Consider the following 16,891-nt stretch of genomic DNA (forward strand, 5'->3'; position numbering starts at 1 on the left):
CAACTAGAGAGTGGATGCTTAATGATATAAAAGCTTTCAAATTTAAAAGTTAAGAAAAGAAGAAAAGGAATTGTGATGGCCCTGCAAAACAAATCCACAGGATGTATTTAGCCATAGAACATATGTTTTTTTACTCCAAACATTGTGAAGTTAGGGAAGAAGCTTCAGTTAGAGATTGACATGATTTAGTTTATATTTTACAGACAAAGTTAATTCTGGCTGTTCTAAGAAGAATAGATGGGAAGGGGGCAAGCAGAAAAGCAATAGAACCAATTAGAAAGCTATTATAACAATAACAATTTACATAAGGAAATATGTTGGTTTAGAATAAATGGATAGCCAGATGGAGAGAAGTGGATGAATTTGAGATGTGTTCTGAAGTTAGAATAGACACTTCTTTCTATGTCCACATTAAAAATTGATTGAATTTTCTTAAAGGTCTTTAAAAAGTCACTTAAAATGGTAGTGATTTTTTTATTTGACATTGATTCTTTGATTCTCCCAGTTATCCTATATCCATGGTCGGCAAACTGCGGCTCGCGAGCCACATGCAGCTCTTTGGCCCCTTGAGTGTGGCTCTTCCACAAAATACCATGGCCTGGGAGAGTCTATTTTGAAGAAGTGGCATTAGTAGAAGTTTAAGTTTAAAAATTTTGGCTCTCAAAAGAAATTTCAATCGTTGTACTGTTGATATTTGGCTCTGTTGACTAATGAGTTTGCTGACCACTGTCCTATATAATAAAGAGGTAATATGCAAATTGACCATCACTCCAACACACATGATGGCTGTCACAAGATGGCCAGCAGGGGTGGGCAGTTGGGAGGGACCAGGCCTGCAAGGGAGGGCAGTTGGGGGCGATCAAGCCTGCAGGGGAGGGCAGTTAGGGGTGACTGGGCTGGCAGAGGAGGGCAGTTGGAGGGGACCAGGCCTACAGGGGAGGGCAGTTGGGGGGTAACCAGACCTGCAGAGAAGGACAGTTGGGGGGGGGGAATCAGGCCTGAGGGGAGGACAGTTGGGGGGGACCCAGGCCTGCAGGGGAGGGCAGTTGGGGGCAACCAGGCCTGCAGGGGAGGACAGTTAGAGTCAACCAGGCCTGCAGGAGAGGGCAGTTGGGGGTGACCAGGCTGGCAGAATAGGGCATTTAGGGGCAACCAGGCTGGCAAGGGAGGGCAGTTAGGGGTAACTGGGCCAGCAGGGGAGGGCAGTTGGGGGAGACCAGGCTGGCAGGGGAGGGCAGTTAGGGGCAATTGGGCTGGTAGAGGAGCAGTTAGGCGTCTATCAGGCAGGCAGGGGAGTGGTTAGGGCAGCCGTGGGCAAACTACGGCCCGCGGGCCGGATCCGGCCCTATCGGCTGTTCTATCCGGCCCACGGAGCCGAAAGAGTGGAGGGTTCTCTTGCTCTCCCCTTCGCTCCTTTACCAGCCGCAGTGTTAACATGGCAATGTCGGGAAACACGGCCACAGCTCCTTCTTCTGAGTGGGCAGATTTATATCCGCCCATTCAGTAGAAGGAACAACCTCTCAATCTTCCAGAGGCTCCTTGTAATGCCCGCGGACGCGTCCCCCGACATCACCCTGGGAATGCGTAGACACGTTATCGTAGTGATGTAGGGAGACATGCCCCTGGAGAGCACAGTATCAGAGCATTAGCTAAAAAGGAGACCAACAACACTGTTCCCACTGAAGTTAATGTTTTAAAGACCAAAAACCTTTCAACCCATCTACATTGCCATCTACATCTACGTCCCTGGCATAATTTGGAAGTTGCACTAAAGAAAATGTTTAATTTACTGTTTACACATTTTGTTCTTTTCTATTTGTTTTAGTTTTAAATTATTTTATTATATTTAAGTTTAATTTGAAAGGCTTTTGTACCTTTCCTTTGTTAGGCAATTTTATTTTGCCTTTGCCATCTTCAATATAAGGTATGTTATTGTGCTATGATTCCTCCATTTTTTGAAGTTTCAAATTATAATAATTAGTGTTTACATTCTTCTTGTTAAAATGTTTGAAATGAATAAAACTATTGAAATTAAAAAAAAAAGACCGTACCCTTTTATGTAATGATGTTTACTTTGAATTTATATTAGTTCACACAAACACTCCATCCATGCTTTTGTTCCGGCCCTCCGGTCCAGTTTAAGAACCCATTGTGGTCCTCGAGTCAAAAAATTTGCCCACCCCTGGGTTAGGGGGTGATCAGGCTGGCAGGCAGAAGCAGTTAGGGGCAATCAGGCAGGCAGGCAGGCGAGCTGTTGGGAGCCAGCAGTCCTGGATTGTTAGAAGGATCCCAGATTGGAGAGGGTGCAGGCTGGGCTGAGGGACCCCCCCACACACACCCCGTGCATGAATTTCATGCACCAGGCCTCTAGTGTTTTTATATGAATGTATTATCTAAAATGAGCTGGATTAGTTTATGCTGCCTCACAGAGGGAAGTTGGTACACTGCCAACTGGGCTGGGCCCCATTGACTTTCAGTTTCCTTTTCTGAGTCTCTGACGCCTCTGCTATTTTTTTATGCCTGCCTCGCTGTCCAGACAGAGCAAGTACTCTCAGCCTCAGCCTCTGGTACGGATTCTACAAACAGGTAAAAGACCTCCTGCTTTCCACTTTTCCTAGCCACTTGTAAACAATTGCCTTTAAAAAAATCTTTCTAAAAATAATAATTTAGAATGTTTTTTTCTTGCTATCTGTCCACCCTCATTTACACATTCCATGTGAAATGTAGAGTAAATAAGAGGCATAAATGCAAGCTTTGTGACAGTACATATTATCTGTTTTTCAATATTTATGGAAAATATGTTTGCTTTTCCACTAGGTTGAGAAATATGGCAACTCGTTTGACATGGATACAAGAAAAGAAACTGCAAAACTGTTTGGAAGGGAAGTTTAGCCTTCTTTATAAGGCTAGTGTCCATGGATTTACTGCTGAAAATTTGTTTAGGATATGCTCTTGTCAAGGACCCACTCTAATAGTGATTTACAGTTCTGATCATCTTTTGGGGATATATATACCTCAGAATGACAAAAATAAAACCAGAGTTTCCTGCATCCTTTTTGCCTTTAATGAGACTGAAATTTTAGGATGTGAAATAGGACCATGGAATTTGGAGGATTATTTTTATCGTAATAGTGAAAAAACGGAATTGCTGATTGATCTACTAGAAAAAAAAGTGACTATGAGCTTAAATACAGTTAAAAAATTAAAACTACCTGAACATCAGATAATATCCTTTGAAGAATGTGAAGTTTTTCGATGTGAAGGTAATTTTGACTACATAATCTTAGAGTTCTCTTCTGCATGCTGACCTACTGTATTTCTTTAAGGAAAAATGACCTTTCACTTGTCCTTATTTCTAGGTGACTCAGACTGAAACCTGGCCACAAATTGATGGCTAAGACACAACCATAGTCCAAAGTAGCATATGCATAGTTTTTTGAAATGTGTTTGTGGGGAGGAGGAGGAATTGTGAGAGGAGAAGAGAGAGAGAGAAGCAAACATAAAGATTGTGAGATTCTCTTGGGGAAAAACAAACAAACAAACAAACAAAAAAGCCAGAGCTTGAGTTTCTGTTGATTAGTACTCGATCCTTTCTGATGCAGTTTCCCATTATATCAAAAGACCAAAATTCATTTACCTTTTTTCTACTTAAGAACATTAAAATTGTTTCCAACATTTGCTGCTGTAAACAATGCTCCTGTGATATCTTTATGCATAAAGCTGTGGACAAAAATACTTTAGGGTAACTTTCTGGAACTGGAATTGTTGTTTAAGAGTTATTTACATTTTAATTTTGATAGACTTTTCAAAAGCTTCAGTTGTCTATGGTATCCCTAAGAGTGTTAAGAAATGCCTATTTTCCTGCATCCTTTGCCAAACTTCAGGAAATTTGCCAATTTGATGGTCAAAAGATGGTATTTTTCTCTTTGTCCCCTTAACCTTCATTACTAACAAGTCTATGTGTATTGTTTCTTTTTGGATGTTAAAATTATTTGAGAGAATGCTTTTTAAATTTCCAAGAGTTTGCTTTTTTGTTTGTTTAACCTGTTATTTTCTAGTTTTACTATATTGTAGTCATTGAGTGCAGTCTTTACTATGTCCACTTCTTATAATTTAAAGAGGTTTTCTTTGTAACCATACATATAGCTATATTTATAAATGTCCCACTCAGTATGCTTATTTTTTAGAGGATTGCATCATTACACCTAATTATTTCATTTTTTAATTCAACACAAAAGAGTCTCCCTTTTAGGCACCAAAAGAATTCTGGGCCTGAGTCTCATTGGTACAAATGAAGTCCTCAGCCCACCCCTGAGTCTCTCACTGTGCTCTGCTTAAATAGGCATGAGTCCCACATACTCTTCTTCTTCTTCTTGTTTTTTTTTTGTGTGTGTACATTTTATTTTTTTCATTTTTTATTTTTTATTGATTGAGGTATTACATGTGTACATATCTTCCCATTGCCCTCCCACCCCACTCCCATACATGCCCTCACCCCCCAGTGTCTTACGTCCATTGGTTATGCTTATATGCATGCATACAAGTCCTTCGGTTGATCTCTTATCTCCCCCACCTCTCCCTAACCTCCCCGCTGTAATTTGACAGTCTGTTTGATGCTTTACTGCCTCTGTATCTATCTTTTTGTCCAACAGTTTATAATGTTCTTTATTATCCATAAATGAGTCAGATCATATGGTATTTTTCTTTCATTGACTGGCTTATTTCACTTAGCATAATGCTCTCCAGTTCCATCCAGGCTGCTGCAAATGGTAAGAATTCCTTCTTTTTTATAGCAGCATAGTATTCCAATGTGTAGATGTACCATAGTTTTCCTGTCAGAATGGCAATCATCAACAAATTAACAAACGACAAGAGCTGGCGAGGATGTGGAGAAAAAGAAACCCTCGTGCACTGCTGGTGGGAATGCAGACTGGTGCAGCCACTGTGGAAGACAGTATGGAGTTTCCTCAAAAAACTAAAAATGGAACTCCCATTTGATCCAGTAATCCCACTCCTAGGAATATATCCCAAGAAACTAGAAGCACTAATCAGAAAGGATATATGCACCCCTATGTTCATAGCAGCACAATGTACAATAGCTAAGATTTGGAAACAGCCTAGGTGCCCGTCAGCAGATGACTGGATCAGAAAACCACATACTCTTCTGAAGTCAGGAATAAAATTATAAATTCCAGAAGCCCCATTATTAACAGTAACTTTTGGAAAACAATCTTGTGCCTGTGTTTTTTGTATTTTTTTTTTTCGTGTGTGTGTCTGTACATTATCCTTTTCAGATATTGGACTATGGAGGAGAAAGTAGAGCATTCCAAGTCCTTTCTTGTCTGTCCACGCTTCTAGGCCTTGCCTCTCTGATTCAGAAAGAATCCCCGCCCTCACCTCCCATGTGGGAGTGGGCCACACACTATTGCTGAGTAATTGGGTAAGAAGCAATCTGCAGACATCATAGTCTTGCCGTGCTCGCCTTGCCTCTCACCTCTTCAGATGAGGTGATGTTCAGGATATTTGCCGTAATTTTCTTCAAGTGCTTTTCACTAGAGTGCACTGTTCCCACAAAAAGGCTATTTTGGTATTTTTTTTCCTAGTGAATTCATTGGCATTCATTCAGTCAGCCAACCATTCAACAACTTGTAACCTTCATTATTCTTTCATTATTTCCTCAGATTTATTGGACACCAGGAAGATGAAAGGGGTTGCTAAGTAAGTCAGTGTTTTTAAAGTTCCATTATTCTGTTCATTATCTTAAACTTATTATATTATAGGTTCTGTTAATAAAATTAGTAGCACAAATTATGACAGATAACTTGTGGATCACTCTCCATAAGAACAAACTATATAATTATAAAACCATTTGATAATACTAACGTGAAAACAAAAAGAACACCACCAGAGGGAATACATTCCTAATTTTTGATATACTTGAAGGAAAATAATTATTTGGCTGTATGTATGCATTTTTTTGCTAAGAATCCTTGCAGTTGCATTTTCAACTCTTTTAGGTACTTGCTATAGAAGGGGTGGTTGGTAGATGGGGAAATATCTATTATGAATTTCAAGAACATGGTAGGAATGATCTCCTTCCATAAACTTCAAAAGTCACATATTATGTTGTGGTTTCGAGTTTTATTATTGACTAGAGGCCCAGTGCACAGGTAAGGTCCCTAGCCCTGGCCGGCAATCAGGGCTAATTGGGGCCTTCTGGCTGCTGGCCGGAGTCTCCCTTCCCAGGCTGCTGGCTGCCAGCTGGGGCCTCCCTTCATTTCACACTGCCCCCTGGTGGTAATCTCACGTCATAGAGAGTGATCGAACTCCTGGTCTCCTGGTTGAACTCCTGAGGGGAAACTTTGCATATTTCCTTTTATATATATAGACTAGAGGCCCGGCACATAAAATTCTTGCACGGGTAGTGTCCCTAGGCCTGGCCTGCAATCAGGGCCAATCTTCCCTGGCTGCTGGCAGCCGGCCCCGCTCCCACCACTGCCGATCTCCCTCTGTGTGTGGGGTGACCAATGGGGCAGTCAGGGCCCTGGCACAACCGACATCCACTGCCATCCACCCCTGGTTCCCAATTACCCATCGGGTGATTGGAGCCTGCTGGCCAGGGGGGAGGGACCGAGAGGTTGGCCGTTCCCACCCATTTGCCGGCTTCGCCCCCCACCACTGCCAGTTGTTTTCTGTGTGTGGGGCGACTGGTGAGGTGATCAGGGCCCTGGCACTGCCCGTGTCCACCACCACCCACCCCCAGTTCCTGGTTCCGCATCAGGTGATTGGAGCCTGCTGGCCAGGGGGATGGTTGGCCATTCCTGCCCTCTTGCCAGCCCTGCCCCCAGCTGCCACCAGTCACCCTCTGTGTGTGGGGCGACCGGCGGAGCGATCAGGGCCCTGATGCCACCCACATATGCCGCCACCCACTCCTGGTTCCGGTTCCCCATAAGGTGATCAGAGCCTACCAGCTAGGGGGAGGCTGGGGAGGGGGCCTGCGGGCTGGGGGTAGCTCTTGTGTTGAGCATCTACTCCCTGGTAGTCAGTGTGCATCGTAGCCGATTGGTCGTTCTGCCGTCTGGTCGATTTGCATATTAAGCTTTTATATATATAGATAATTTATTTTCATGTTTAACATAGTTGATATTGAATTCTAAGTTTATATGGTCTGCTTGCTTAAATCTGAAAGATTTTATGTCTGAATGGCCTTAGTTAAAAGTGTAATTTTTGCTTCTTTTTCTTTTACAACAGGATTTAAGGTAGGATAGTTTTATGTCTTCTTATATAAAAAGGCAAATTGATAATCAAAAATAAATAATAATGTATAAGAAAAGAAAATAAATTCAAGGGAAATTTATGGTAAGGTCATGTGATCTAATCTTAGTCAACTGTTAAAATGGTCTTATCTAAACAGGCTCAAGGAGAGCTTATTGTCTGCCATAAGAACTTACAAACCATCTAGGGACCTGGTTCACCAAATACGAATTCTGCTCTTGGGTCCGATTGGAGCAGGGAAGTCTAGCTTTTTCAACTCAGTAAAGTCTGTTTTCCGAGGCCATGTAACGCACCAGGCTTTGGTTGGCTCTGACATAACTGGGATATCTAAGCAGGTGAGTCCATTGTAGGTCACTCAGCCTTTGCTACTTTGTTCAAGTTATATTTGAAAAGTTTTGTTTTTTTCCTAATCAACTTCCTTACATATATATATATATATATATATATATATATATATATATATATATACTAGAAGCCCAGTGCACAAAATTTGTGCATGGGGGGCGGGGGTCCCCTCAACCCAGCCTGCACCCTCTCCAATCCGGAATCCCTCTCATAATCCAGGACCTCTGGCTTCTAACTGCTCACCTGCCTGCCTGCCTGATCGCCCCTCACTGTTCCCCCCTGCCAGCCTGATCACCCCTAACTGCCCCCCCTGCCAGCCTGGTGGCCCCTAACTGCCTCTCCCACTGGCCTGGTCACCCCTCATCATCCCCCCTGCTGGCCTGGTTGCCCCACACAGCCTGCTGTTCAGTCGTTTGGTCGTCCCTCACTAACCCCCCTGCTGGCCTGGTCGCCCCACACAACCTGCTGTTCGGTTGTTACTGTGAGGGCATCCTGACCAATTTGCATATTACCCTTTTATTATTATATACATATATATATATATATATATATATATATATATATATATATATATATATATAAAATGAACTCCTAAAGTTCCTTTCTTCCTCCTTTGCAGTACAGGACATATTCCATTAAGGATGGGAAGAATGGAAAGTCCTTGCCATTTATTCTGTGTGACTCAATGGGCCTGAGTGAGGAAGAAGGGCTGTGCATGGATGACATACCCTACATCTTAAAAGGCCACGTTCCTGACAGATATCAGGTATAATTTGGCTAATTATTGAGGAGTTATAATTTATATTTAAAATGTTTTGTCCACTATTAGGACATAAGACTCTAGTCTAGTTAGTGCATCAGCATTTATTTTCTTAAACTATAGTTGTTCAAGATCCTTTGTGTGTTTTTTTGATATTTTATTTTACAAGGAATTAAAACATCCAAAAGTCTCTTCTATCATAGCTGTCATAACAATTCTGAATGTTGTTACACACTCAATTGTTTTTGGATAATTAACTTACATAGGTAATTTTTTTATGTAGCAGGAAGTCTGGAGGTAGGTAGCTTTGTGCCAGTGTGTCAGCTCTTCGAGATTATTTTCAAGGTCATTCTGACTTTTTGTCCTGAGATCCTCAGCATAGAGTGCTGTGGATTGAATGTGTTCCTTCAAAATTCATATGTTGAAGCCCTACTCTACAATGTGATGATATTTGGAGGTGAGCCTTTGGAAGATGATTAAACCATGGAGTAAAGCCCTCATGAATGGAATTAGTGTCCTTATATAAGAAGACACACAAGAGAGATGCTCTCTCTCTCTCAGCCACATGAGGACACAGCAAGAAGGTGGCTGTCTACCAACTAGGAAGGGAGCTCTCATTAGACATGAATCTATCAGCAAAACCTTGATCTCCAGAACTATGAAAAATGAGTATTTGTTGCTTAAGCCACACAATATCATAATTTGTTATAGTAGCCCAAGATGGCTAAAACATGTGACTTTTTTTCTTTTAAAAATATGTTTTTATTGATTTTAGAGAGAGAGATAGTGAAATAGAAACATCAGTTGGCTTGCCCCCTGCATACCCCCTACTGGGGACTGAGCCCACAACCAGGGAATTGGTGACCTCTTTGTTCGTAGGTTGAGGCTCAATCATTGAGCGACACCAGCTGGGCACTGATATGTGACTTTTATCCTATTGCTCTCAAGATGCTCATGCTGAGTACTGTTAGTGTTCCAGGCAAGAGGAAAGGGGAGATTAAAGAGAAGAAGTAGTCTGTCTTTTAAAAAAAACTTTCCAATTCTTTTTGTAAATGTTTAGATCTTGAGTTATTCATTAATTTACCTTATTCCAAATGAATAGTCAGTTGTGGCAATATCTTTCATTGGACACTTTTGCATCTTTTTCCTACCAAAAATAGGGATTGGTTTTTGTATCCTGTAGTTTGTTCTATTGATGTAGTTATACATTTCTTTATTATGTTCATTACCATATTGTTTAATTGTTTTAGTTACTGTAGCAACCCATTATATCTTAATAACTCACTGGACAATACTCTATATTTATTTCTCACATTTGTTTTTCTTGACCATTTTCACAGATATACTTTCCCAAATGAGCTTGTTTGTATTTTATTTTATTGTTTGTGTTTTATTTGTTAGTGCTTTGAGTGAAATTGCATTAAAATTTCATACTCAAAGTTGTTTCGCATCTTCACATATCCAGTGTTCCTATCCAGAAACACAGTATATTTGATTTTATATTAATTTTATTTTTATATTCAATTATACAGTATTATATTCATTTTATTTTATATTATTTTATTCTTTAGCATAGAGCTAAATGAATATCTATATATATACACAAATATATATATGGACATGTATATCTTTTTTTTTTCACGACATACAAATCACAGATTTTTATTACTAAAGTCCACACATATTATTAAACATAACTGTAATACCCTTATCACATCTGGATTATTCCTTAATTTTTCCTTAAATAATTATCAAATATCACCCAAATTGGACAAATTTCTAATTGTCTTACAAGTACCATATTATGCATCTTTTAAAACAGTTTTTAAAAAATGATTAAAAAAACTTATCCAGCCTCTTTTAATTGCACATTTTGCCTCTATCTCTTTTGGCATTTTTACTTGCAATTTGATTTTTAAGAAATCTTTTTGGTTATTCTATAGACATATACTTCCCCATAGTCTGAAATTTGCTGTTTTCATCACTTGATGTAGTTTTATTTTTTTATGTATCCTGAAAATTGATAGATGAATGTAGACACACATTCAGATTCAGGTCTGCTTCATAAGATGATGTTGTGCTCTTCCATGAAAGCCACACAATTTTGAACTTTCTCACTTTTGTAATATAGGTTTCATTAACATTCAACACCTAGATACCTTTATTTACCAGGGTATGAAAATAGTGATATTCTATCTCTATCATTGCTTCTTCATTTCACATGTGAAAGACAACTTCCCCTCATCCACTATTTGATTACTTAGTGGTACAGTTAATACCATTAATATAGGATGGTCAGGATATCTGCTTGATTTTTTTATAAGCTTCTGAAATAGTAAGTTGGTTTCTTTACATCTGCCAATATTGACCAGTGATTATTTTATTATCATTATGAAATCGTGAATTGAAAATACTTGATGTGTTTCAATGCACTGTAGTTTATCTACATAAAGATGTTAAATGTAACATCTTTGACCACTAGGAGCTGCTACAATTTGGATTCTGAGTCCCGTTGACATAAAAATCTGCTGTATCCCTTGAATTCTTGTATGACTATAAATATAAACCATATTTTGTATATTTACAGTCCAGATTTTGAATTAGTTGTTTCTCTAAGACGTATTGGTTTGGTTTGGTTTGGTTTGGTCATTAGAACTCTTCATTGCTACTTAGTGGATTGTTGGTTCTTGATATTTTAGTGGACAAATCTAAAAATATCTATATCTATCTATCTATATTCATATACAGAACTATATAGTTTTTACTTAATCTCTTTTATCTTGCATCAATATCTGCTTTATCTGAACAGAAAATCTCTAGTCTCAAGGATACCAGAGATGACAAAATACGTCACAACTCATTTGCTTTATATCACTTAATATTCACTGTAATCTCAGAAATAATTATCTAACACTACCATAAATGATCTAATCATAAGTATATTTAATATCAATAGAATAAAAATAGCCAATAAAAATTGGAAACAATTTAAAAATTTTAGCAGATTTTTTTATATTGTGTTTAGCACATATCATGTAGTAGTAGTATACAAATTACTGTGTTTTAAAGTCAGTCAGACATAGTTTCTTTCTGTGTAGATATGACCCCAGTTGTATGCAAAAGTTCACTCATTTAATTCAATTTAGAGATTGCTTTTTAAATTTACTGTAATTTTGTTTTATATTTATATACATGTTTATAATTTATATGGTTCTAAAGTCAAAACTACAAAATAAGGTATATTCAAAGAATCCATCTTCCTTCTCCGTCAGTTAAAATGCATTTCTCCCTGCTTCCTATAAGAATCCATATAAAAATTTATGATTTAATTCAATTTTTTAATATATTAGAAAATACAGATTTGTGGTTTCCTCTTTTTTAGAGAAGTGATAGAATACTATATGTCATTGATGTAACATAATTTTGCTGCTACAAATAGTCCTGAAGTTAATAGCCTTGTACATACATTTGTGGGACAGATTGCCAGCAGAGGATTTCTAGTTTAAGAGTAAATGCATCTCATTTTGTACCACTTTCCCCCTTGCACTCTGCCTGATGATACCAATTCCACCTTTGTATACATTGCTTCTTCTATCTAGGATACTTTCTGTCATATTCTTATTCCTTTATTCAGATTAACTCACCTGTGTGTTTTTGTTGTTTTTATTTTTACCTTCATATGTCCCTTCTTCACAGAAGCTTTTCCTATGTGAAAGGACTGCTAGCTACTTGCATAATGACTGTCTTCTCTACCAGATAGTTAGCTTCATACTATTAAAGACTTGTTTGTTATGTTCACTGTTTTATTCACTTGCACAGTGCCTGGTACATAGTATGTGCTTATAAATATTTGTTGAATTAATATGTACCTTTTTGTTTACCAAACAGTTTAATTTCATGAAACCAATCACACCTGCTCATAGTAACTATATTGACTTCCCATTGCTGGAGGACAAAATCCATTGTGTGGCATTTGTGTTTGATGCCAACTATATTGAGCAACTCTCTGATGAGATGGTAGCAAAGGTCAAAAGAGCTCGAAGGGAGGTGACAAAGTGTGGTGAGTCTTATTCCACTGTACTTCTAAGGCTAACTGATTAAACCATATTGTAGAATGGATTTGAACAGGATGAAAAACTTACGAAAATGCATATTTAAATATTCCCAGGCCCATCAGTGTGGTTCATTCAAATCAAGCACTCACTAGCTGTATGTCTTTGTACAAGTGATTTAAACTTTCTATGCCACAATGACTTAATCTATAAAATTATTGTAACAATGGAGGTTTTAATGTAAGGATAAAACAAATTAATATATATAGAGAGAGTTTAGTACAGTCCTCACTGCATCCTAGCATGCATTTATTTACCAACAGTCCTAGACTTCCCCTTTGGCCTTAAAGGATTAGAAAGAAGAAAAAACATTTTAGTAGGAAAAAGGGAGGAAAATAAGATGCTTAGTAAATAGAGGTAGCATAAAGGCTTTGGAGAAGGTAAGCAGGATTAGGTAGTTAAAGTGCCCCCACACTGTCTTTTCTTTCGTAATATATTTTTATTGATTTCAGAGAGGAAGGGAGAGAGAGAGCAAGAGATAGAAACATCAATGATGAGAGAGAATCATTGATTGGTTGCCTCCTGCACACACCCTACTGGGGATGGAGCCTGCAACCTGGGCATGTGCCTTGACTGGGAATCAAACCATGACCTTCTGGTTCAGATGGATGCTCAACCACTGAGCCACGCAGGCCAGGCCACACTGGCTTTTCTTGGCCTTATTATTCATTCTGTTTGGGAAAGAGAAGCAGGGAGTGATTGACTTACTTGCTCACTGAAATTTAAAACCTTGAAAGGGTGGTGTGCAGAGATGTGCCTACTACCATTGTGATATAGGAGAAGTTTATTCGCAATATTTCAACATATTCTGTTTCCTTGAGGCCTCTTCTTCATATTGTTTATTAGAGCCCTTTGGCCTTTTCTATAGTTTTCATAAAAACACAACTGTTGGATAAGATATAAAATCAATCAGCAATACTGTAGCATAAAATTTAGTTACCTCTTCCAAGGGGGGTTTCATTTGAAGCCTGACTTCTTACCATGGGAGGCAATGAAGGGACTTGCTATGTTAGGAAAATTCCAGGTACCAGTAAGTAGTTCAGAGGGATTTTTTTTTTTTTGTGTGTGTGTGTGTGTGTGTGTGTCGGGGGGGCGGGTAGGGAACCTTCCCAAATTTCTGAAATTGTCAGTCTATTACATAATCGATAACTGATTAACTGAAAAAAAAAATACTGGTGCTGCCTATAATAATAAAAACAATATCTATCTATCTGGCATAGGTGTGGCACCTGTGGTTTTACTCACTTGTGTGGATAGCATGGATCTGATTACGAAAGGAGACTTTATAGACATATACAAATGTATACCTGTGAAGCTCAAGGTAATGAATGATGTCATTTGTAAACACATTTTCTGGTTTTTCATTATAATCACATGATATTACTTTGTATAAAAATTAAAATAGATACATATGAGTTTTAAAATATTTGAAACAATTGCTTGGATAATTCAGACTTATTTTCCAAGTTTTAAATATTAAGTATTTATCTTTCTGCTGACAGATAATTTATATTTATTACAATTTAATTTAATTAGGTTCAATTCAACAAATATTTGTTGATTATCTGCAATGATTGAGCCAGTGTGATAATCTCTAATCAGATACACAGATAATAGAAATAATTTCCCTGTGCTAAAAACTTGCAGCTTTATAGGTGAAGGTGAGTGGATAGGGGAATTAGAGAAGAAAAGGTTGACAAAAGAATATGACATGATATGATTGAGTATAATAAATACCATGAAATAATGAAAAATAAAATGCGGTGAAAGTTTAGATGAGGAAAATGTTGAGCTAAAGGGCAGGGGGGAAGATTTTGTTACTGGGGTGGCACTAGGAAATGGCTTTTAAGGTGGAGTATTTCAGGGGGAAAACTCAGGCCCAGGGAATAGCATTAGTGAATTTATCAATGCAGGGAAAAGTAGCATTTCAGGAGGCATAGAGTGTTCAGTTTAGTGGAGGGCTGGATCATTGTAGGGAAAGATAAAGTGAGAAAGAAACATTTGCATGAGGTGATTTTTCTTAATCAGGTGCATGATAGGGAAGCATAGCAACTTTTTGAAAGAGTAGTGATGTGAACAAATTCAGCTTCACATTTAATCTGACACCTTTGTGAAGAATAGATTAGAGTCAAAAGGAACATGAAGGTGGGAACACCAGTTGGGAGAATATAGTGATAGCTAATATTTGTTAAGCACTGATTAAGTGACCGGTTTTCTTATTCAGTACTTAAAACAAGCTGATGAGGTGGGTGTTGTCATTACCATATTTGGTAGAGGAGAAAACACAAGTGCATAGAGAAAAGCATTTGCCGATGCTTATTGACAGTGCTAAGAGGTATATTGATCCCAGGCAATCTGGTTGCACAGATAAACTAGTCTAATTAAACATCAGCACTGTACACTTGAAACTAATTTAAAAATTAACGCATGTCAGCTGTAATTGAAAAATAAAATAAAAAATAAATTGAATATCAGCATTAAACTAGTAAAATCACCTTATCCTAAGAATAACTTTTAAAAGAAAACAGGGAAATTATGGACTGTAATGTAAGTATATTAAAAATGCTTCAGTTTCAAATTAGTTTATATAGAACCATGTTACCTTTGTATTTTAATTCATATTGAATCTGTTATATGTTATATGTATTCTAAGTGACAATTAGCAGTGATGTTAGAGCTTGACTTGTGAAGTTCTGTAGAAAAAGTACTTTATGAGCCAGATCTCTATCTCCGTTTCTCACTGTAGGAAAAATATTGCCAAGCGCCTACCTTTGTTATTGCTTTCATAATTTATATTGACATTAAGTGGTGTTTTTCACTGTTTTGAGATTTCTGGGTTTTAATTTCTGTATTTCAGCAAGAGGAAGTCCACAAAAAACTTGGATTTGCTCTTTCTGACATCTTGGTGGTCAGTAATTATACTTCAGAGTGGGATCTGGACCCTATTAAGGACGTTCTGAACCTCTCTGCATTGAGACAGATGCTGTGGGCAGCAGATGACTTCTTAGAGGATCTGCCTCTTGAGGAAACAGGTAAATGCATTTGGTGGTATAGAAACTTGAAGATATCCGTATTGTGGCTACTTCCTGCTTGGATCTATTGGGTACATGACAATTCTGTGTCTCTGTGAGTTGTTGCCCTGTGAGTAATCCTGCCTTTAACTCATTGGTGGGATGTGTTTTTCCCCCTCACATTTCTTGATCCTTCCACCCCCACCCAAGGTACAACTTAGAGGATTTGCACTACTTTTCCTCCCCTGGTCTTGTTTTAAAATGAAATTTTTTGAAATGATGCAGCTCTATCATGCCCACTGTCTGAACATCCCAAACTGTGTCCTTGCCTTCATCTATCAAAACGTGCTTCTTTGCTTCGGACCTAGATTTGGATTGGATCAGCATTGTTTCTCATCAGATCTGATCTTTGATCATTTGGCCTTTCCTTGAGATCTTATGCTTCTGTCTCTTTGACTTGACTTGAAAACTCTCCCTCCTTTGAGTCCTCTCAATGCAGTGTGGCTGGTGCTAGGTAGGGGGAAGTGCCTTTCATATGCATGCCTCAGATTTTAGCATTATGTGTATTCTCTATTACCAATCTGTGCGCAACACACACTGTATTATTCCAATCAAAGTTGAGATAGAGTTTCAGTTTATTCTCAAATATTATTTTAGTTGTGAGAAATCAAATTAGAATATCATATCCTCTCTAATTCTCTTATTCACAAACTTCTGGGAAACCCTCAAACAACTTTGCTGTCCTGACTGTGCCATCTTGGTTTCTCCATTTCTTCTCTCCTCATGGTGCATGCACTCCCAAAGTCAGGATTGGCTTAGACCTCTAGTAGGCCAATGCTCCTCTTCCTTCTGATCGCATTTTCTAAATAATGTATTAAGAATATTTTGTTTCTCTTTTCTCAGCTATCAGAGAAAAGCACTTACCAAGTGTGCAAGAGAAAAAATAAATATGTGATCCCATTCACATATTAAAACTTATCAGAGAAGAGCAAACATGTGGAAGTGAGAAAACAGGAAAAAGACAAGTAGATGAAGCTAAAGGGATGTATTTTACTTATGGCTTGGATGAAGATGCACAAAAAATTCATAATACATATTAATAACTTGGAACAGCTGAATTTAAAGTTGTAAAAAACAATTAAAATCTTTTTGGATATATGTTCTATACCTGTGAAAAATTTCTTCTTATAAAATCTCTGTGTGTGTGTGTGTGTGTGTGTGTGTGTGTTTGTGATTTTGGAAAAAATTTATTTTGATGCTAATGACCTGGTGCACAGATTCGTGCACATTGAAATAAAATTAATTAGAAGGTGGCTGGTGGGGTGAGACTGGGTGAGATGGGTTGGACACGCCCTGGAGCCGACCTTCCACAGTTCCTCCCTGGGGCA

The 16,891-nt window shown here is 38.3% G+C and overlaps 1 protein-coding gene across 1 annotated transcript; it reads left to right on the forward strand.

Annotated features, from left to right (window-relative positions):
• Window positions 1–2,540: 2,540 nt before the first annotated feature.
• Window positions 2,541–16,668, forward strand: LOC308241605 (interferon-induced protein 44-like). Its single transcript, XM_080655119.1, has 9 exons — window positions 2,541–2,586; window positions 2,818–3,263; window positions 5,682–5,718; window positions 7,415–7,610; window positions 8,240–8,386; window positions 12,269–12,440; window positions 13,713–13,813; window positions 15,350–15,524; window positions 16,407–16,668. Exons 2-9 carry the CDS (start codon window positions 2,828–2,830, stop codon window positions 16,448–16,450), a joined length of 1,308 nt encoding a protein of 435 aa, XP_080511245.1. The 5' UTR covers window positions 2,541–2,586; window positions 2,818–2,827; the 3' UTR covers window positions 16,451–16,668.
• The last annotated feature ends 223 nt before the right edge of the window (window positions 16,669–16,891 follow it).

The sequence above is a fragment of the Plecotus auritus genome, assembly GCF_963455305.1.
Source record: "Plecotus auritus genome assembly, chromosome: 2".
Classification (NCBI taxonomy): Eukaryota; Metazoa; Chordata; class Mammalia; order Chiroptera; family Vespertilionidae; genus Plecotus; species Plecotus auritus.